The sequence below is a fragment of the Pelodiscus sinensis genome, chromosome 14 (genome assembly GCF_049634645.1).
Source record: "Pelodiscus sinensis isolate JC-2024 chromosome 14, ASM4963464v1, whole genome shotgun sequence".
NCBI lineage: Eukaryota > Metazoa > Chordata > Testudines > Trionychidae > Pelodiscus > Pelodiscus sinensis.
The window spans coordinates 24,863,017-24,886,073 of record NC_134724.1 but is presented as its reverse complement, the minus strand read 5'-3'; the positions used below and the strand labels follow the sequence as shown (position 1 = coordinate 24,886,073).

Sequence of the window (23,057 nt, the reverse complement as noted above, 5' to 3'; positions counted from 1 at the left end):
TGACAAAACAGCCCACACATTACAACAGTAAAGTACATTCCTGAATGAATGTCAACATGCTGGCTAAAGACATTCTTACCTTTCTTTTCCCCTGTAAAAGGAACAAAATCCTCCCTGTCTTTATGTTCCAGTGCTTGCTTCTCCAAATAAGCAAGGAGTTGCTCTCTGTTAAAAGGGCCTGCGGACTTTTTAGTAGTCTGATCCTTTTGTCGGAAGCCTGCTGGCAAAAGTGCATTCTACAAAACAAAAGAAAGAATTATAACATAGTTGAAGAGGGTCCTGATATATACAGTTGTCAGCTTCAAATCAGTATTTTTGAAAATCAAATTCATTCTATTGTACTTTTTAGATAATCTTGAACCTCCTTTAATATACTTTTGGAGGCCAAATCTACATACAGCAGGTTGTATATTGTGCATTAAAAACACAAATAAATTACTGAAACAATTAAGCTTGAGAAGTACCAGAGCTTGTAGTACTAGACCCACACAGTAGTTATTTCACATTTCCTTTTCAATATTAATGCCCCCTTCACTTGCATGGAGAAGTGTAAAAATACACTCACCCTACTTACATGTTGGATGCTCAGTTAGGATGAGACCTTTCCAAATTCATAAGACAATGGTCTATTCTAGCTAACTCAGTTAGCAACCAACATGGAAGGCACTTTTGTGCAGAAGATTTAATCTTACTCGAGATCTACTGCAACTGCTAATATAGAAAAGTCATAGGAAAAGTGGAGGAAAAAAATGTGGCTAGAAAGCAGTACATAAGAAAGGGAGATTTCTGATGGACATTTCTTAAAAGCTTATTTTGACAGTTTTCCCAAGGTTAAAAATTATGCACATCACCAAAGTGAGAGGTAAGCAACCATATATATTTTAGGGATGTAATAGTATAGCTGAGAAAGCTTATCAGTTAATGCTATAGAGTACATGCATTTCCCCTTTTCTCTCCCCAATAGTAAATTTTTTAGAAGGCTGACCAGCAGCCCGGCTCACGCCAGATCCGGGATCTACCCCCGCTGCAGCTCTGCATTTTAAGTGTATTAGGAGCCAAGTGGGCAGGCATCCCGGCTCAGTTCCGGCTTGTGCCAGACAGCCCCGTCTCTGTACAGACAGCCATTCTGCAAGGGGAGCTGGTTTTTAAATTGGACTTGCTCCTGCCTGGCACCCCGCACTACTGCTTCTGATACAGAGGCAGCAGTGCAGAGTGGCAGAGGGCTCCTTTGGAGTGCGGCTGGAGAGCACTGGCTGCCAGCCCCACCCCTAGGGACTATAGAATAGTCGAGTAACCGATAAGAATTCATGAGGTTATTCGACTACTCAATTAACTGATATTTAACATCCCTAATATATTTAACTACTAGTATCTCACAAGAATATTCTGCTATATAGTGTGTTATAATATGGACAGTGTCATAAGACTACAGAGATTATATCAAGTTTAAACCTAAACTGATAACTGGGACTAGAACCCATATCTAGCTAAAGAACAGGAATGGGAGGCAGAAGTCCCCTTCTCTTTCCCTCATCATATTACATCAGAACATGCAACAGAAAAAGACTGTGATCAATAAATGTTGCAAACGGGATAATAAAGGTAGAAATACGTTCAAACAAAAAATTTCCTTCAGGAACACTACCAACTGTATTTTTTTTCCTATAATTACAAATCATTCCCAAAAAGACCTTCATGGTCATTTTGCTTTATAGTGGTTGTTTTCAAGTTGCAAAGAAGAAAAACAGCTTTGAGATACAATTTCTTTTATTGTTAGTTTTGTGTCTTTACTAGATTAGAAAACTTCTGTACGTACAAAATGAAGTAAAAAGGCACTAGTTTGTTAGCATAGTTTCTAACCAGTACCACCAAAAAGGGCTGTTGTCTGCCCAATACCCACCTCAGGATCAAGGTCATCCAAAACAGTTTCCAGTTGTTTTAGCTCTTCTTCTGACAGCTTGCCAAGAATTTCATCCTCATCAAGATCCTTGTACTTGTCCAAATCTTTTCGGAATGGAAGTGTCATGGTTTGAATAGTAGAAAGCTTTTCAGATTTCTAATAGAGGCTGACTTCTGTTCTTAAATCGAGCTATAAAAAGAATTTTAAAAGGAAAGGCGCAAATAAGGACAGTTTCAAAAATCACTACACATTTTCAAGCTTCCATGTGTGCAAGTCCTCAGGAAAAGATTTTCCCTTTTGTCATATGAACAGATCAATTTTTGTTATTCTACAATAGGTCATATCATAAGTGCTCTCAAGTTTTTAATACAGCATCCATCACCGTGCTATCTAAGCATGGCTAGGCTATCGGCATCCATTTAAAAGAGATCTCTAAACCCCCAGAGCAAACCACTTTGCATCACGGAAAAAATCAAGTTTCAGCTTATAAATTTGATAGTGTCAATTTTACTTATTCCATTGACATTGATAGGACACTGAAAGCTACAGTACTAAAGGATTAGGGAAAAAGCAAAAATAGTTATAAACAGTATTTCTCTAGTTTAAGCCCCACCTGTTGACAAATTTTTGCAAGCAACTAAAGTCAAAAAAGTGTTCAGTAGGTCATTAGGAATGACCTAAATCTTTTATTTTTTTTTGTTCAAGGACATATTTACAGCTTGATTAGAAGAGGCATTATATAAAGGACACAAAATTGCAAACTAATTGGGTAATAAACAAGGAGATGAGTCAGCAATAACAGCAAAGGAAATTGGTCATCTGCTTCTGCTGAGCGAGTTATATATGACAAGTAACATTGGACTGTCAGATTAAAGACAAATACATAGTCAAAATGCTTAGCAACTTTTTCTTTTTAAGTTCCTAAATACTAGTAGCTGGATCATGAGATGCCCATTCAATATTTACTTCCTGGGTGTCTGCCAGAGGCCAGAGACTGAGAGAATCAGGAATTAAGCATTCCCTGGGTCAGCTTTTGTACTTCCTATAACTTGACAGAGGCCAATTTAGGCCCGGTGACAAACTGTCTCATTTCATTTTGATTCAAGTATGTGTTATCTGTGAATTAAAAAAAAATCCCATGGAATGAATACAAGCCCTAGTTAAAAATAAATGTAAACGGTTTAAATAGAGTAAGTAAAAAACAAAAAAATATCTGTCCAGCAAAACAGTTAAAAATGTTCTTTAATATACAGGCAGTCCCCGAGTTACGTGGATCCGACTTATGTCGGATCCGCACTTACGAACAGGGCTCTCTCGCCCCGGAGCTGGCAGGCAGCGGGACCGCCCAGAGCGCAGCGGTCCTGCCACCTCGACCTCCGGGGCGAGAAAAGCTGCTCCGGGTGCCCCTGGTCTGCTGGGGACCGTCTCCAGCAGACCAGGGACACCTGGAGCAAAGCCGGGGAGGTGGAGGGGTCCCGCGCCTCTGAGGCTTTGCTCTGGCAAAGCTGGGGAGGCGCGGGACTCCGACGCTGCTGCGGCTTTGCTCCCCGTGTCCCTGGTCTGCTGGAGACGGTCCCCAGCAAACCAGAGGCACCGGGAGCAAAGCCGCAGCGGCGGCGGGGTCCCGTGCCTCTGAGGCTTTGACAGAGCAAAGCCTCAGAGGCGTGGCACCCCGCCGCCGCTGCGGCTTTGCTCCCCGTGTCCCTGGTCTGCTGGGGGGGGGGCGCGCAGCTAGTGCGCCCCGCCCCCCCCAGCAGACCAGGCTTTTGTTGTGGACCCTGGGGTAGAGCAGCTGGGGTGCTGCCGGGTTGGTCCTGCAGGGACTTACCTGGCAGCCCAGATGTTCTGTCCCAGGCTCGAGATTCAGCCGCTGTTGAAACTGATCAGTGGCTGACTCCAGGAAGCTGGGGGCAGTGCAATTCTGCCTCCAGCTTCCTGAAGTCAGCCCCTGGTTAGTTTCAGCAGCAGCGGCTGAATCTGGAGCCAGTTCCGACTTACATACAAATTTAACTTAAGAACAAACCTATAGTCCCTATCTTGTACGTAACCCGGGGACTGCCTGTAGTACATAATCTGAACAAATTACATACAAGAGATGACATTCTCTATTCATATTCTGAAAACATGAGGTTTTTTGAACAGGCTACAGACCTGTCCATTCTAACTAGTAAGAGTTACTGAGTACCTCATACAATAAGGAACCATAGTTTATGAAATATAAATATAAAGCTTGTTTATGAGATATGTCTGGTCTACATGACAAAATGAGGTCATCTTAACTATATCCCTCGGGGCTGTGAAAATTTCATACCTTATGCAATATAAAGCCAACCTACTCCTCAATGTAAATACTGCTAGGTTGGGTGGGAGCCTACAGGTTGCACCTCCCTGGTATGGCATCCTCAGGATTGAACTGGTCCTGGATGAGGGATTTTGCCAATCGGGATGGTCATTCCCCTCTTCCTCCTCCCCCACCTCTGGCTCCATCCTTTGCCACCCACCAGACTTCCTCCCACCTGCTGCAGCTCAGCTGAGCTAAACACTGGTCCCCAGCTCCCCACCACAGCCCCACAGCTCAGCTGAACCACAGTGACAGATGAACCCTTTCTACCTCTGTACTAAGTGTATACATGACAACAGTGCAGCAACAGGGTCCCTGTAGCATTCTAAAGTAGACATACCCACATATTCTGGAGTCCAAGTTTTTTTCAGGGCATTAAGGAATATAAAAGGGGTAAAATTAAAACATTTTTAAAGGGAAATAAACTAAAAGGATGCCCTGGATGTTGCTATCTTTTGGCCAAATTCTTGGCTCCAGCTGTGCGCACGCACACACAACTGAAGGTGGAAGGAAAGGGGCATTCTACTTGATTTTTTTCCAATAGAGTTGATAGTACAGGGGTTCTCAACCTTTCTCTTTCCTCCCCGCAACACCCTATAAAAACTCTGTGATACAACAACTACTTTTCTGCATATCAAAGCCAGGGAAGATAGGCATTAAGGTAGCAACCAAAAAGCAGAGCAATTGCCCAGGGCCTCATGCCAGAGGGACCCCTGGAAGTTAAGCTATTCAGGCTTTGTCTTCCGCCCTGGGTGGTGGGTTTCAGGAACTTGAGCTTCAGTCCCATGCAGTGGGGCTTCAGCTTTCTGCCAAGAGCCACAGGGAGTCTAATGCTGGCCCTAATTGGTGGACCCCCTGAAACTTGCTTGCATCCCCAAAGGGAGCACTGGACCCCTAGTTGAGAACCACTACCATAGCAGACTTTGGGAATAGGACCAAAACCCACTGGCCCAACATGAACCCCACTGCTGCTTCTAGTAGGAATGATCTATGAACAAGTTGTGCAAGTGACCAGAGTCAACCTGTCAATGTTGGTTTTATTTATCCAATGCAAGCACAAAGTGTTGTTGCAGGAGCTTGCATAACACACTGCATTCATTATTTCATTTCTGCAATTAAAGTCATTTCCAGGCCACATGATCTTTGGCAGGCCAATATGTCATTGTTTCCCCACACGATACTAACCAACATTAAAAAAACAAAAAACAAACCACTCTCCTGGCTAGTCTACAGCTCTGTTTACTGAACTCCATCTCATTTGTCTATAGCAGGGGTCTCCAACCTTTTTAAGCACGAGATCACTTTTTGAATTTAAGTGCAATCCAAGATCTACCTCAAATATAAATACCCTTGCCCCTCCTCCTTTCCTCTCCTTCTCTGAGGTCCTGCCCCGCTCACTCACTTTCCTCAGGCTGGGGCAGAGGGTTGAGTACAGGCTTTGGTCTTGGATTAAGGGTTCTGGAGTATGCGAGGGGCTCTGATCTGTTCTTGGGGCAGGCGGTTGGGATGTAGAAGGGGGTTCTAGGTGCAGATTCTGGGACCATGTTTGGATACAGGGGTGCTTGGGGAGAGGAAGGGGTTCATGACTGGGGTAGGGTTTCAAGATGTGGGCTCCAGCTGGGCACTGCTTACCTCAGGTGGCTGCTGGGTGGTGATGCAGTGGGACTAAGGCAGGCTCACCCCCACTCTAGCCCTGGAGCACTCCCTAAAGCAGCTAGCAACTCCCTCCCACGTCCTGGTGTGCCCCATCTCTTCTCTGTGGAGAAAGGATACAGAGTGGGAGGGGGCACCCAGACATCAGTGCCCCTTCTTCTCCCTCTTCTGCCCTGCACAGCAAACAGGAGGCTCCCCAGGGAGAAAGGCAGCTATGAGGCAAAGGGCAGGAGATGAGCAGCAGTGGAGGGAGAGGCAGCTGAAGTGCTGGCATTTGATATCCTCTTGGCCAAACCAGTCAGGATCACCTGTCAAAGGCTCAAAGATTTACCTTTGGTGCCTTTGACAGGTTGGTGACCTGTCACAGTTGGTGACCACTGGTCTACAGTAAGGGAAGTCTCCTGCTGACTATTTGATCACTGCAAGTGTCGCTGTTAGTATGCTGTTTTTCACTCACAGACTAAGCAAACAATGGGAATGTAAGCTAAAATTTCAATGTACGTTTCATATATTTAGAGAATAGTCCACAATAGTACTACAAGCAAGTTCTGTTAAGTCAGATTTTCTTTTTGATTGCTACCAACCTAGTCTAATGAAACAAAGATACATGCTGCTTTAAATACTTACGACAACTACTCTGAGTGATCTCGCTATATTAAAATTAAAATTGGCCCAGTGTAGATGGGCCAAATTTTGGAAAAGCCTCTTCTGAAAGAACTATAAAAAAAAAGGAGGGCAAAATTTGTGTACCTTTTTCCAAAACATCCATGTAGTATAGACATAGCTAATGGTAAATGGTTAGAAATTCTGACCTACAAGGAAAGGTTAAAAAAACCCAGGGAATGTTTAGTCTTGAGAAAAGACTACAGGTGAAGAGGGGGATTGCTAGTAACAGTCTTCAAATGCATTAAGAGCTATTCTAAAGATAACCATGATCAATTGTTCTCCAGGTTCACTGAAGGTAGGACAAGAAATAAATGATCTTCATCTGCCACAGGGAGATTTATGTTTGATATTTGGAAAAACGTAAGGGTAGTTAAGCTCTGGAATAGGCTTAACAAAGGAGGTTGTGGAGGTTTTTAAGAGTAGGTTGAATCAAGCACCTGTCATCTAAGTTTACTTGGTCCTGCCTCAGTGTAGGAGGAGGGAATGGATTTCTTGAGGTAACTTGCCACCCCTATATTTCTATGAAAGTACAGGTTTATGTCTGTATGTGCTTAAAAATGGTAATGCAAAATTAACCTAAGTTGATGTTATCCACAGTTATTTCAAAAGGAGAAGCCCTGCAGGGAGCACAGGGGCTTTCCTTTCAAAGGCTCATGTGCAGCAGGGAGTGTGGGGCCAGCCCTCAGCTCCCTGTGAGGCTTCCACTTCTGAACTGTAGCAAGAGCCCAGTAGGGCTCTGCTACAGTTCAAAGGCAGAGGTGCCCTTATAGACTAATCAAATAGTTAATGGAAATACCATCAACTATTTTATTAATCAATTTAAATTTAACATCCATATTCTACCACAGACTGCTTCCACTGTCATAGCCTTATGATATTTATGAAATGTTTTGTAAAGGATTCATAGTATTTGCAGAGTAAATAAATGCAACTATAGTGGAACTCACTAGGGATGTTAAGGACTAGTCGACTATCCGATAAGCAAATGCTTATCAGATAGTCAGTCGACTAGTTGATCCGCCTCCTCCCCTTGCTGCATTTATCAGATAGAGGTGGCGGAAAAAGGGGACTTCAAAGTGGCAGCACTGCACAGCTGAGCCCAGGATAAGCTGTGCAGTGCTGTCCCTTTGAAACACTGCCTTGGCATCTGAAAGGGACAGCACCGCACAGCTGAGCCAGGATCAGATGTGTGGTGCTGCCACACATGGAGCCTGGGGTCAGCTAGGGATTATTCTGCTAACCCCGGGGTTCCCTGCGGCATTTCCATGGAACCCAGGATCAGCTGGGGACTCCCCCACTAACCCTGGGTTCTGGGGAAATGCCCAGCGGAACCTGGGACTCCGCCACTGATCCCAGGCTCTGTGTGGCATTTCAAATCAGCAGCACAGCATGGAGCCCAGGGACAACAGGGGACTCCGAGTCCCCTACCGAGTCTATGCGGAGCTGCCACTTTGAAACGCACAAGAGGCCCCACTGGGGACTCTTGTACATTTCAAAGCTGGCACCTGTGTGCAGCCCAGAGTCAGTGGGACTTCCCACTGGTCTCGGGCTGCACACAGAGTTCTGCCTTACCCCTTTGAAAGGTACAAGAGCCCCAGAAAGGGCCTTTCTGGGGCTCTTGTACCTTTCAAAGGAGGAATGCGGAAATGCCTATTGACTAGTCAAGTAGTCGATGGAAATTCCATCGACTACTTGACTAGTAAATTAACCATTACTTAACATCCTTAGAACTCACACAATATGCATATAAACTTCTGTCTCTGTAACAGGAAAGCTTTCCCCCTTGCTTTCAATTTAAGCCATTAACTATTATATCTTAAAAGAAAACATTTCCTGCAACTAATTCCACAGCATTGTCAGCCAACAAGCTGCATGTTCAGAGTGCCAAGTTTACTCAAATATCACAAGAAATTTATAATTTGAAATATTCTACAATGCTCTCATTGATTCAAATCCATTAAACAATATCCTGATGTGCTCATTGCTCAGTAACTAACTCCTCCACCAAAACAATGTGATCCACTTCTAGGCTTTGTGATACTTGCAAGCAGTCTCTCGTAATTCCCTACTATCTACTATGTTTAATTCTTACACCTGGAGAAAGTAAGCTGGACAGTCATACTCCAGAATGCCCACATATCATTACAAATATTGGTAATATGAGATGGTTTACCTGGTGTTGTTTAGGTCCTTCATGGCAGGAGGGGGCTGAGAGGTGGGGGGAGAAGTCAGGGGAGGAGAGAGTGCTGTCTGGCTGCTCCCTGCAGTCTTTCTGGAGTATAAGTGTCCCTGCTATCACACTCCTCCCTTTCCATTTGATGAGAAAAATCACATTCCACACACATCCCATTGTCCTGACACAACCAAATCCTTACTTTACTTTTAGTTACGAGGAAGCTGCACACCAAATTTGGTGGTTCTAGCACTTACCATTTAGGAGGAGTTCTTGAACTAACAGACTCCCAGATGGACAGAGGAACAGCCAAAAACACACAAACTTTCTCAAATATATAGTAGGTCTCAAGATTCTACTTGCAGTCCATGGACCCCACTGTCTTATATAAGATGCTATATAATCATTATATGGATCTCAGAAACTGTTCTAGCTAGCCTGATGGCTCTATTGCTAGTATATCACTGAATCAATCAATGTTCACAAGTGAGTAGGTCATCTGAGAGACCAAAAGGTTTTCAGCATACGGAAGAGATGTAAAACTTTTCATCCATTTGTAGAACACTACAGAGACCCATTAAAGAACACAGTGGGAGAACACCTGCCCAACCTACTGCAGATTTAGTATCATAGTTGCACCTACTAGCATACAGGATTTGGAATAAAATACACTTAAAAAACATACTAAAATAAAATGGGGAAGTAGAACACTTGAGTAGAATCATGAATCTCTCTCAGCATGTTAAGTGACACACTCTTGCTTAAGACAAGTAAGAGTCCGCCTAAGATTTGGGATGAAGCTAGCATTTAAAACTGTTCTGAGGTTATGTAAATATCTATGGAGCAGTATTAGACAAGTTTTAAAAGAATGCTTTAATTTTAATAAAAGGCATCTTCAATAAAAGATTACCAAGACTGTAACACTGATTGTTGTGACAATTAATTGTTTATACTACTCATGGACTAGGACTCCATGTTAGGTACTGTGGAAAAATTAAGAAAAGGAGTTCCTCACCATCATAATGGCCTGCAGAAGAATGTGGTCTGCAAAAGAAAATCTGTATCTATACAAAACATATTCAGCTCCAAAAAGCTGGCAGGGTTTCCAGTACTCTTACGACAGGCCAAAGAACATCTCTATTCGGTTATTTCTGCTAAATGAGAGCTCTTCAATAACTACATTAAGGAGCTAGTAGGGGGCTGCACACCCCGCTTGCTACACTTGCCAACCCCCCTCTCGCTGGCCGCTTTTGCGGCCAGAAAGCCTGGTATCTCTAACTACGTTTGTAGGCTCTCATATATGGATTTGTGGCCATTATGAAGTTTGTTATGTCCTGAATTTCCTGCTTCATAACTGGTAATTAGAGGCCTCGTCATTATAAAAATAGATCTGACGTACCTTGAAATCAGACACAGGCAACAAACAAGATGTAGTAGCTTGAAGTGAAGCTTCCCCTATGACCCACATGGCGTACAGTTCCTTCTTGTAATATCAGCGTTCTTGGCATTAAATGATGTGAAAGCATAAGCATTGTCATACACATCAATACTACTGCAAAAATGCATGCCAAGAGCACATGCTCGGAAGAATAATTGCTGTAACTCCTTCAATTAATCAGTAAGAGGGGTAGCCATACCGTACTGCCATGACAGCAGCTATGTGATGCTTGTCTATATGTCACCAATATAAAAAAATCTCAATGGTTTTGAGTGAAGTAGACACTGAGCCAAGGAATAAATTTTGTCTACACTCGATTAACAGTCTGACTGCCCCATCTGTCAGAAGCATGCCGTTCAGCCACTTGATCTTCACTCAAGTTTTCTACACTACGTCATTTCCATTCATACTACACATGTTCTTCACCCAAGTTTTCCACACACTTTCTTGCCAAAACTTGTTCTCTATGCCTTTGCTACCACATTCATTATTCTCTCTGCTGCTCTCTTCATTCTTCCTCCATTAAATTAAGATGACAATTTCTCCCTCTTCTACTCTCCACCCGGTCTTCATTCATTACATCGAATAATACTCTGTCTATAGACATTTTATAGTGCCGCTCAATTCAATAAACATTCTGCACAGTTAACTGATGACATCATTACACACACACAATTACAGACACCCTTCCCGCGTTGTAATTTACAGCCAAGAGCAAAACCTGGCTGCACTCTCCATGGCCCCAAGTCACTTGGACCCTTCTCCGCTCCTGGCCCACTACACCTCTGGACAGGCCTCTCTATCCAAATGCTCACGGCTCATCCTGCCTGCTTGTACCCTTCAATCACCATTCAGTTCTCCCCCCACGCCACACTCTTCCTGCTCCTGCCCCTCCCCTCCTGCCAGTGCTATTTCTGTGAGAGGAAGAACGACGCTGAGTGGCTGCCTGAGCAGACCGATGGTGGTCCAGCCAGCAGGGGGTGCTGGTTTGCTGGCTGGCTCAGATAGATTCTCCAAGGCCCAGATAAGACTCCAACCCAGCTACAAATCCAGGCCAGAGGGAGCAGGACGAACTGAGCTCGGGGCAGGGGACTGCTGCACACAGGTATCAGCAGGATCCAAGAGAGGGCTTCTGGCACGGAACCCAACAGAGAACGGATGTCCCAGGTCGGGGGGAGGGGCAAGGGGAGACACAGTCAAACATGCCCCGCCCACCTGGGGTATCAGTGGGGAAGGGACCAGCCACCCACCTCTTTTCCATATGGGGCCACCCAGCATGTCCTGGAGTTGTGTCAAAACCTCATCTTCCCCTGCCCAGTCTCGCTGTCTGGGTTTGTGGCAAAATGCAGGACAATGTAGCACTTTAAAGACTAACAAGATGGTTTTGTGGGAGAGAGTCGCTGACTTCACATGCTGTCCCCTGAGTAAGAGAGGGGACCATCTTAGCTTCCCCTGTCCATCCACTCTTCTCAGCCTGGATATGTACACTGATGGCATCATATATGCTGATGATGTCATTCTGTCGTGTGGCAGAAAAAGCTTTTTTCTACATATAGACATTTACTTTTAAAAGCACTCATTTGCTTTCCATTGTTCAATACAACCAACTAGTTTTTGAAAAGGTGTTTATGTGCTATTTGATTCTAGGGATGTCAACATATAGAGGACTACACCATTAACCGATAAGCCTGGGTTTACTGGTCAATCCTGTTTACTATACACATTCCCCCATGTGGAGGGGGTCAGAAGCCAGAGGCCCCCATCCACGCTGCTGCCTCTGACAGAGAGGCAGCAACACGGAAGGTAAGGGAGGGAGCAGATGGGAGCCAGCTTTTAAGTCAGCTCTCTCACGTGCCAGTTCCATGGACCCTCCTGCCCGCCCCCCCTCCCCTCTCCCTACAAAGGCAGCAGGGCAGGGGCATGCAGGAGCCAGTGCTAGGTGGGGGTCTGTCTACAGTGGAGCTGGGCTCACTATGAACAGAGACCGCTCCGTGGCAACAGCCTCTGTCCATGGGCGTCCTAGCTCCCCAGAGACAGGGGCTGCTGCCACCCCACACTGCTGCTTCTGATAGAGAGGCAGCAGTGCGGGATAACAGGGGGCTCCCTGGGAGTGGGGCTGGGAGCACACTGGCTGCTGGCTCCACCCCCAGCAACTATCAAATAGTTGTATAACCACTAAAATTTGATGCAGTTACACCACTATTCAATTACACGCTATCTAATATTCCTATTTGATTCACTATAGAATTTTGTGAGAAGGTGTCACAGAGCCCTAAGTCTAGGGCTCTGGAACAGTCCCTGAGAGAATCCCTTCAGAGTTCCAGAGCCCCTTAGGGTCTCACTCTTTCACTAGGAAAAACCACTTGGGTTCCACCACCTTCTTAACAGAAGGAGCCCATAACTTTCCCCTGCCCATCCACTCTTCTCAGCCTGGACACGTACACTGATGGCAGCAGAGTTAAAGCAGACTGAACAGCCAAAACAAAAAACAGGACTATGTAGCACTTTAAAGACTAACAAGAACGCATGAACAGCCAAAGGGAGCAATGCACCCCCAACTTCAGCGACTCTTAGCTGCCATTGTAAAAGCAGTAAAGCTAATTAGCTGTCTGGAACACAGTGTAGAAAGTCCTTAGTTAGCAAGGAGAACAGAAAGTTAAACATGGTACCATCTTAGTCAGCTCAGAGCCTCTCTTTTGCCTTAGTTCCAGCAGCCCACACACAAGCCCCCACCCACATCTCCAGTCCTTTGTTCTTGTTCCTGGGAATCCATTGTCACACCTGTACCTCTGAAGAGTACACAATCTTTTCCTGATATCTAGTTAACAATATAGAATATAGGGAAAACTGAAATACACACCATATTCAATCAACATATTACAAAAAATTCCCACTCCATCACAGAAGTATTTAGACTATAAGCTCTTTGGGGCACATAGTGCCCTTTTCTGCACAGCAGCATCCAAACTTACTACAGTAAATAACTTCATTTTCACAAAAGCTCTGAACTACAGCAATGTTAATGCCATTGTTATTAAAATTAATCATTCCAGATCACATCTCAAAGTTCCCCTGTTATCTAGGGATCTAACTTTATAATTTACAGCTTAAACTTTGCACGTAAAAGTCTGCAAGGTCACTATCCCAAAAGTATATAACTAAGATACTAGACAGAACAGGCTGGACTTGAGTAATTTATTCTCCCGTTTGCCAGTCAAGTAGGAAACTTAAGTTGGAGGTGGCAGTGGAGAAGGAGGAGAAGGAACAAAGCATGATTTTTGACAAATTAAATCTTTCATTTAAAAATAATTTTTAGCATTCATCACTAAAAGTATTACATTTCAAATGTGAATTAATATACTGCTTGTCCTAGTCTCAATTTAGACAACTCTCAATGTCTCCTCTGCTGCACATAGATTTACTAAGCATTAGGAGAGTTAAAATGTGAAACTGGTTAGAACATTATGGACAGGAGCGAAAGAGAGAAGAATCAGGCCACTCTGCTACTGCCTTGGAGATTGACAAGGCCGGACAGAGCCATTCCGGCGCCCTGGGCAGGGCCGACTTATCCATTAGGCACAGTGCCTAGGGCCCACAATACTTTTAGAGGTCCACGAAAATGTTTTAATTTCTTTTAAAATCAGAAGAAGAAAAAAAAAAGAACTTTTAGGGTTGAAGGAAATGTTTTAATTTTTTTTCCCACATCAGAAATAAAACAAAACTTTTAGGGCCCACGAAAATCTACTAAATTTTGCCTAAAACAGAAAATAATAAAATGTTGAAGTATTTAATGTTATATCAAAAATAATTTTTAATATTGATATTATTATGGTGGGAGAGGCCCACGAAGGCAAAAGTGCCTAGGGCCCACGAAAGTCATAATGTGGCCCTGGCCCCGGCCCCGGGGAGACAGTTTAATTGTGCCCTGGGTTGGGGGAGGGCACATGCGCGGCCCCACTCCCGTGCTAGCATGTGGTGGAGGGCACGCGGAACTGGTGGCGGCAGGACTTACATGCCCGGCCCGGCCCAACTACCGCCACTGGTGCTCAGCCTGGGGCGGGCCGGGCCAAGCCTAGCCGTGCAGGGCCCTGCAGTCGAGTGGGGAAGGGCGCTGCTGGACGGCGCTGAGGGGGTTAACACAGCCCCCACCCCGGGTGGCTGCTGGGAGCCGCTGCAGCTCACAATCCGGGCGCCGGGTGCACAGCGCCTGATGGCAGCTATAAGGGGCGCTGCGCACCTCTTACAACTGCCATCAGATGCCCCCCATAGGTTGGGGCACCTGATGGCATGCCTATGCCTTAATCTAGCCCTGGAGATTGATGAGCAACAACAGAAATAAGTACTGGAGAGAAATATTCTTGTTATACTACTTTAATTAGTGGAGTCATCAATCTCTGAAGGACTTTCAGCCACTTTCACATCAACATGTGAATTATTCTTCAAGTGTATTCTCGTTAAGTGTGGATTGGAACAAAATGCTTAACAAGACCTTATATTTTGTTTTTCCTTCAAAGAAAAACAAGAGAAATTTACTTCCAGTACCTTTAAAGATAGAAAAATATTAGGGCCCTGAGAAACTAATCAGAGTTTTGTGAGGGTGAGTTGAAAATTAAATCTGAAGCTTTACTGAAGTCCACTATTTTTTTTAAGCTCAGATTTTAAAATAGAAGAAGTAACACAAAAACAAACAGGGCTGGATTTGGCCAGCAAGCTTGCAGAGTTCACTTTACTCCAGAGTCTTCTTCCAAATCAGCCCCTGGACAATCTAAATTGCCAGGAAGAGGGAGGTTCACATGCAGAGTTTATCAGCATTCCACCATCAATCAGAGACTGAAATAATTTCCAGCTGCTTAATGGGGCCTAATCTAAAGTTTTTCCCCATGGAAATCTTACAATACCAGCAACTTTAACTCTCAACACATAGGAATACCGAATACGCATAACCATTTATGAACGCCACATTAACTCTTTAAACAAAATTTATTAACTTCTTCATTTGCAAAACTAGAAGAAACAAGAAGTCTATTTTAAAGTGACATAAGGGCAATATGAATTCCAGCACATTCTTAGTTGAAGATTCTCGTTGTGTGATCCCTCATTAATAGTACTATGTACTATTACTTAGAGCCATTCAAGCCTTAGCCTTTCAGCTGAATCATCCAGAATGCCATTTTTTGGAGAGTTATGGTAAATCTATGATTGTGATAGAACCACTTACTATTACTAAGAATTAAACTGTCAACCAATGTTTTTCACGTGCCCTGCCCCAAAATGGCAATCATTTTCTCTTCATTGCCAGTCCAATCCAGAATCACTTAAAGGTCTGAAGAGATATATATCCATTAGATCAGGGCTACTCAAATTTGGAAGCCCTGGGGGCTCAATGATACTCACAACACATGCCGAGGGCTGCAACTTAAATGTGGTTGCATATACAGGCAGTCCCCGGGTTATGTACAAGATAAGAACAAACCTACAGTCCCTAAGTTGAATCTGTATGCAAGTCGGAACCGGCATCCAGATTCAGCAGCTGCTGAAACTGATCAGTTTCAACAGCGGCTGAATCTGGACGCCAATTCTGACTTACATACAGATTCAACTTAAGAACCCCAGGCATCCCCAAGTCAGCTGCTGCTGAAACTGATCAGCGGCTGATTCCAGAAAGCCGGGGGCAGAGCAACTCTGCCTCGGGCTTCCTGTAATCAGCCGCTGGTCAGTTTCAGCAGCGGCTGACTTGGGGACGCCCGGGGCATAGCCGCTGGGTTGCTCCAGTAGCACCGCTCCTCGGCGCTACTGGAGCAACCCAGCAGCACCCAAGCTGCTCTGCCCCAGGTGTCCTGATTCAGCCGCTGCTGAAACTGACCAGCAGTGGCTGAATCAGGACACCTGGGGCAGAGCAGCTGGGGTGTTGCCGGGTTGGTCCAGTAGTGCCGAGGAGCAGTGCTGTGGGACCAACCCAGCAGCGCCCCAGCTGCTCTACCCCAGGCGTCGTGGGCAGAAAAGCCTGGTCTGCTGGGGGTGAGGCGGCACTAGCTGCGCCCCTCCCCCCCAGCAGACCAGGGAGACGCGGAGCAAAGTCGCGGAGGACGCCTGCAGCGGGACAGCCCAGACATGCCACGGCTGTCCCGCTGCGGGCGTCCTCTGAGGCTTTGCTGACCAGCAGACCAGGGAGATGGGGAGCAGCTTTTCTCGCCCTGGAGGACACGGGCAGCAGGACCGTGGCTTATCTGGGCGTCCCGCCGCTCCAGTCCTCCGCGGCGAGAAAAGCCCCGTTCGTAACAACGGATCCGACATAAGTCGGATCCGCGTAACTCGGGGACTGCCTGTACATGCAAATAGCTTCTTTCACACTGACCGGCACGAATACAAAGATTAAGGCAAGACTACACAACACACAGGCCCCCATTTAAGGTCAATTCTGCTTATATTAATAAAATGCAATATTTACTTGATTTCCACCCATATGACTGCACTTTTAATAGGAAATAATAGTCCAGGAATTTAACTATTAAAACACATGTCAACAGAAAACCATTATAATGGCTATTTTTTTTGTTTTGGCTCCCACCTGAGGGCCGCGTCTTGAGCCGTGTAAACCCAAGCCACACTGCGGGCTGCAAACAAATGGGCCATGTGTTGAGTAGCCCTGCATTAGATGGATTCCCAGATTGGATTATAGCACTCTAGTTTGTCTACAGTGCAAGTTGGGGTTTTTCTCATTCAAAATTTTGACATAGTTGAAGAAAATGCAATTCACCTTATAATGAAACTTACACACATTATGCCATCGATCCTGTCAAATGACCTCAGGCAAGAGTATATACATCTTTGTTCAAACTAACAGATACCTTTGTGAGCAAATGGAATCCCTCACATGTAATCGCAAACTCAGATGTTACAAAAACTCTGAGGGGTAGCCATGTCAGTCTGTAATTTTACTAACAAGTAGTCCTGTGGCACATTAATTTCCACCAAAGATTACATTTGGAACCATCTGTATTGCCCAACAGCTGCTATTTATTTCTGTGCATTAATAAGAGCTACTGGCTCTTCAGCATAACACTTTTTACTTTTTGGCTGTGTCTAGACTGGCCAGTTTTTCCCGGAAGATCAGCTGCTTTTCCAGAAAAACTTGCCAGCTGTCTACACTGGCCGCTTGAATTTCCGCAAAAGCACTGACTTCCTACTGTAAGAAATCAGTGCTTTTTGAGGAAATACTATGCTGTTTCCGTTTGGGCAAAAGTCCCTTTTGCGCAAAACTTTTGCACAAAATGGCCAGTGTAAACAGCTGAGATTTGTTTTCCGCAAAAAAGCCCCAATCGTGAAAATGGTGATCGGGGCTTTTTTGCGGAAAAGCGTCCGTGGCCAAACTAGACGTGCTTTTCCGAAAATGCTTTTAACGGAAATGTTTTCCGTTAAAAGCATTTCTGGAAAATCATGCCAGTCTAGACATAGCCTTTGTGCTTGTGTTTTCAGTCCATAAATACACAGCATTAATAAAGATGTCAAGTGAGCACAGTACTGGGTTGTTTTACATAATTCAGATAATTTTGTCCAATAAGATCCTATACCTGGACGCTTATTTCTTAAAAATGCAATCACCCATTCCATAGAATCATATAAATAGGACGGAACAGCAAAATAACCTAGCAGATAGCATTACAGATATGAAAAGTCCCACAGAAAACTGCTTCAAGAACACTGGGGCTATGTCTAGACTGCCCCCTCTAGTGCAAAAAATACGCAAATGAGGCAAAGCGTAGAATATCACCGTGCCTCATTTGCATAATTAATTGGGGTCTTTTTTGCGCAAGAGGCTTTTGAACAGGAAGGAGCCATCTACACAACTTCATCTAGACGGCTCCTTTTTGCGCAAAAGCCTCCTGTGCAAAAACAGAGACTCATTATCTATGCAAATGAGACGTGGCGATATTCCATGCTTTGCCTCATTAGCATTTTATTGCACAAGAGGGGGCAGTCTAGACGTAGTCTGGGTTTCCTTTATTGGGCTGAAAACACTATAGAAATGACACACACACAGCTTCTGGAGAAAGCAAGTGAAGGAGCTGTGCTCTTCAGCACAACCCACTACAAATTTCCAGATTTGTAAGCCTTTGTTAGCCAAAGGGCAAAGGTATGATCATAGATAAATGCCAGACATTGAACTGGGGAATAGAAAGATAAGCATACCAGAAATTTTTCCTTAAAAGCCCTGACACAAAACTACCTAAAATCCTGCAGCTACCAACTGCCCTGTGAAGGTAGGAGCACCTGTGACAGAAATCCCATGCTAAGGTTACAGGTGTGTAACACACTTAAAGACTTCCTGCTCATATACTGTAGCATTTTCAGAAGCAATGTTATCCTCTAACAAAAACAGAAAAGACACTATGCTTTAGTTTTCATTCTCCGGACAGACATTATATTGTATTTTCCTTTTTATTTAGTGTTGACAATTCACACACAGCCTGAAAAAAAAAGGAGGGAGGGAAGGAAATTCATTTTAAGAAGCTCCCTTTTTATCTTTTCATCTAGAATATCAAGACAAGTTTTAGCAGTTACCAAACTATTTAAAATTCATCCTACATGCTTAGTAGCCCAACAACAGAATGAAAAGCAAAAGACGATGCCTTTCAAATTCTAAAGGACTACCTCATGCCAAATTATCCATCCCATTAAGGCTTCCGTATATCAAAAATCTATATACACAGTTCGCAAAATGTAATGGTATAAGATACATTAACAGCATTCAAGTAAATTTGCTCTAAGGCATATCATTGTGAAATTACCTCTTCTAGAATAATGTTTGTTTCCCCAGATACTCTTTTCTTGTTTCTATTGCAACAAGGTATTGTAAACACAGCTGTTTGAATACTACTACCTGAATTTTTTACTCTCTCTTTTCCAGCTTTAAATGACATTCTAGGATTACCCAAATATCATCAAACTTTGCCACACGACAATTGTTTAAAAAAAAGATCTTAAATATTTATTTTTGCCTTCCTCTAGAATTATTTTTTTCTAACAAACTTAATAGCATGTTTCAGTATATATTAAAGGTCACATTTTATCTTTTGGAAGCCAACACAGTAAATTTTGTTCATGAGAATATTAGAGCATACAGAAACACACATGTACATTTACACAGCAAAGGGGCCCACTGAGCCTTGTCATTCAAGTTTGTCTTGATGTAAACATACCTTTATAATGGACCTATTTCCTGTTTGAACACAGCCTCATGAGACTAAGTTTTCGTTGCAGGAAGACTTACATTGACACTCTACATAGTACCTAACCTTTTGTTAGTCATGAGTATTCCAGAAAAGCATTCACTGGAAAACAGCCTTCTAAAAAGTAACTATAAGCGTAGTTTTTAAATCATAGAACATGTACAAAACAAGTTTGGAAAGTTCTGATTCTGCAGGCCAACTTTTATCAAGAACACTTAAACCTCTTTAATCTGCCAACCCAAGGAAATACTACAGTATACCAGATTTAAGATTTTGCCAGGTCTTTAGGGGAAAACTGCAGAGTCTGAGCTTGAGGGGGTAAGGTGCTAACCTGACACACTGCTTCTGGGGCAGATGCGGTGCTGCATCCCCCAACACCCCTGGGCACTGTCCCACTCTGCCTCCCCCTCCCCCCCGACTATAGAAGCAGCTCTGCACCATACTATTCCTTCAACTGGAAGATGGCAACAACAGGCAGAGCTGCTTCCTCCTTCGTACTACAGGTGTTCCTAGATACTGGAACCTCTGTACTATGGGTGTGTAAATTGTAATGATTTTATACCTTTCTGTCAGTAGTCCGACTGATGGTAACACATACCTGCTATTTGGGAAGGTAGAAAAATAAGTGTTTGAATTCAGGTCTTCAAAACAATAAGAAAGCTAACTTCAGTACTGGTACTCACATATATTAAATATAATCTAAAGAGTATTTTTAAAAATTGTGATATGCCCTTTCCATAGTTTTGGTGGACAAGTGGCTCAAGACATTGTTTAGCTTCCAATGATTGACCTGAAGGGATGGAGGAGGCCTAATTTTTTAACCAAGGCTTACTTTCTTCAAAATGCTACTAAGCTAAATAGATATTTTAAAACACCAAGATTTCAGAGCACCATGAAAAAGGAGTTAAGCTAAACAGGACTCAAATTTTTCTAAAGAAAAAAAATTTAAAAGTCACCCCACAAACTTCTCTCACAAAAGTCATTTCAAGGCCTTCTTTACATCTCAGGAAAATATTACACCAAGCACAAGCCTAATGTTTTGACCTGTAATGATTATTTTATTACATTTGTAAGTAACACACACATGCATCCAAGACTAGTACACAAAAGCAATACACTTCCAAAATGCAGGTGTGAATGACACAGGAACTTCATGATTCCCGCCCCCCCCCCCCTCAGTTTTGCACATATCCTGGTTTATTGAGTATTTGATAATCAACATGAAACATCAAGGAATCTAGTGGCATCTTAAAGACTATTTGTTAGTCTTTTAGGTGCCTTCAGACTCCTTGTTGTTTTCGCCGAAACAAGGCTAACGGTGCTGGCTACCTCGCTAGAAACTTATCAACCTGGAGAAACTTTGCAGACAGGACGTTTATTTCCCACTAGCTAACAGAACTCAGCAGCAGATCTGAAAGCAGCAGACCAGGGGGCCATGCCTGAAGACATCCGAGGCCAGGAGAGGGCCCGAGTGGCTTCAGAAACGAGCACACAGCACAACCCCGGGCTCCTCAAGGCTGCATGTTCGAACAAGAGCAAGTTACAAGGCGAGCCGCAGAGGGCTGGGCAGGGGCGGGAGGAGGAGAGAGCGGGCACGTTGCTGCGCTGCCAGCGCCAGAGGAAATCCAGTGGCCGGGGCAGGCGGAGGAGCCGGGGGGCAGATAAGGCAGCGCGGCAGGGACTCCCCGCGGGGCTGGGCGCACTGACAAAGGAAGGAGGAAGTTCCCCGGGGCGTGGAGCGGCGACGCTGCCGGAGCCCAGCGAAGGGGCAGCTCCCCCGCCCGACCTAACCCTTCCCCCGCCTGTGGGGACGCCCCGAGACGCTCCTCCTGCCCCGGCCTGCGGGGCGCGCCGCTCCCGCCCGAGAGCCGCGCCCGAGGCTCGGCGCTGCCCACCCCGCGTCTCCAGCGCCGGGGGGCTCTGTCCGCTGCCCCCAGCTGGGCCCCTCCCCACCAGGGCCGGGCCCAGCCCACAAACAACCCGCGCCCGCCGCCACCTGCCCCACAGACTCACCCCGGCACCGCAGGCACCCAGCGTCCTCCGCCGCTCCTCAGCGAAGCTGCTTCCTCAGGCTCCGCCACCCGGTCATTGCGCCTGCGCGCCCTCTCTCTGAGCCCAGGGCAGCCCCAAGCATCACGGGAGTTGTAGTCCTAAGGGTGCGGACTCGCCGTTCGGGGCAGCCGGACGTTGTCCCCCTTTGCATTCTACACGTCGCGTGAAAGCGATGCAGCCTCCTCCCCTCCATCACCGTGTGGACACGCTCAGGCCTTGTCTACACTCGAAAAGATGTCCCTGTAGAACCATAGTTGGAAACTTTCACAGTGGAAATGTGGGAGATAAATGCAAAAATTAGGTTTGCCAACCAGTCTTCCCCCCTGCCATGTGCAGAATGAATTTTATGTGCACCAGTATGGAGGTGATGTGCAACACTGCACCTTCGTATTGGCACTTATAAAATTCAAGCAGTGGGGGTGGGGTTGAGGGGTTTGGAACTTGAGATGAGCTCAGGGATGGAGCAGAATAAGGTGCAGGCACAGATGAAAGTAAAGCTATGTGCCCTGGTGCGCTGTTCTGGTAAGAACCAGCTGCACTCTAGCAAGAACCAACTGGGGTGCTTGAGCCAGCTGAGGCACTCTGCTCTGCTGCAGGCTGGCTGGCGCTGGCAACAGCAGCCAGGAGGCAGGCAGGTTAAAGGGGTCAGCTGTGGGTGCGCTGTAGGGGAGGCATGAACACACTTCCATCTGGGCTACTGCGAAGAGCTTGCAGTGGCCCCCATCTGTCTGCGGTGGCCTGGCTCCAGCCCTGCTCCTGCCGTAGTGGGGGGTGGAACTGGCCCCTGTCCAGCCATGGTGATCCTGGCCCAGACCCCATGCGACTGCAATGGCCCAGCCGGGCCTCCGTCGAGCTGCTATAGACCTGATCTGGGCCCAGCCCTGATCTAGCTGTGGTGACCTGTCCCTGGCCCCTATCTAGGGTAGGCCTCATGATCCGGCCTCTATCTCCCATGGGAGGGGCTGGAGATGGCCCCCATCTGGCTGTGGTGACCTGGGCCTGGCCCCCATCTGTCTGCGGTAGCCCATATATGGCCCTGGCTCCTCATCCATGTCAATTCACAGGGGCACAGCCAAACAGGATTATGGATTCACTTCACAACAGAGTTGATTAGGGATAGTTGCTTTTATTAATCTCACTATGTCACTACTATTACAGGCTTAATACTGCCAAATGGTTACACAGCTACTGCAAAGTGACACATCAATAAGCAAAGGCAGAGCCATGCATAAGAGAATAACAGGCACTTAGAAATGCTTACACCCTTTCAATCTGTGGGGAATCCCATTCCTGTCACCTTGTACCAGGCCAGAGTGGAAGTGGCTCCAGCTGGGGGAATCCAGGGCACCCTCCAAGATCTAGGTCCCTCGTGAGACTCACCAGGCAAGGGACTCCCTACACTAATTATACTAAAGTTGTTTACCGGGTGAGTGCATACTGACTCAACACCATTCTTATCACCCTTATGAGCTGAGACCGAGGTCAGATTTGTTTACCGCTTAGTAGTCTCCCAGCTCAAGGCATAGGTTAAAGTTGACAAGGCCCGGTTGCTGTTTGTGTTTGCAGGGTACAAGGTTACCAGACTGTGTACAACTAGGATGGAA

The 23,057-nt window shown here is 45.3% G+C and overlaps 1 protein-coding gene across 2 annotated transcripts in view; it reads right to left on the bottom strand.

Annotated features, from left to right (window-relative positions):
- Positions 1-21,563, bottom strand: part of LOC102444907 (tropomodulin-3) — a 55,804-nt gene extending 34,241 nt beyond the window's left edge. Inside the window, exons 1-3 of one of the 2 annotated variants that reach the window (XM_075897250.1) lie at positions 21,423-21,563; positions 1,901-2,089; positions 80-236 (exon numbers count right to left, since the gene is read on the bottom strand). In XM_075897250.1, coding sequence (XP_075753365.1) covers positions 80-236; positions 1,901-2,026 — 283 coding nt within the window. In that variant the 5' untranslated portion in view covers positions 2,027-2,089; positions 21,423-21,563. Of the gene's footprint in view, positions 1-79; positions 237-1,900; positions 2,090-21,414 lie in introns of both variants that reach the window. The other variant, XM_075897249.1, reaches the window with a different exon arrangement.
- Between the last annotated feature and the right edge of the window lie 1,494 nt (positions 21,564-23,057).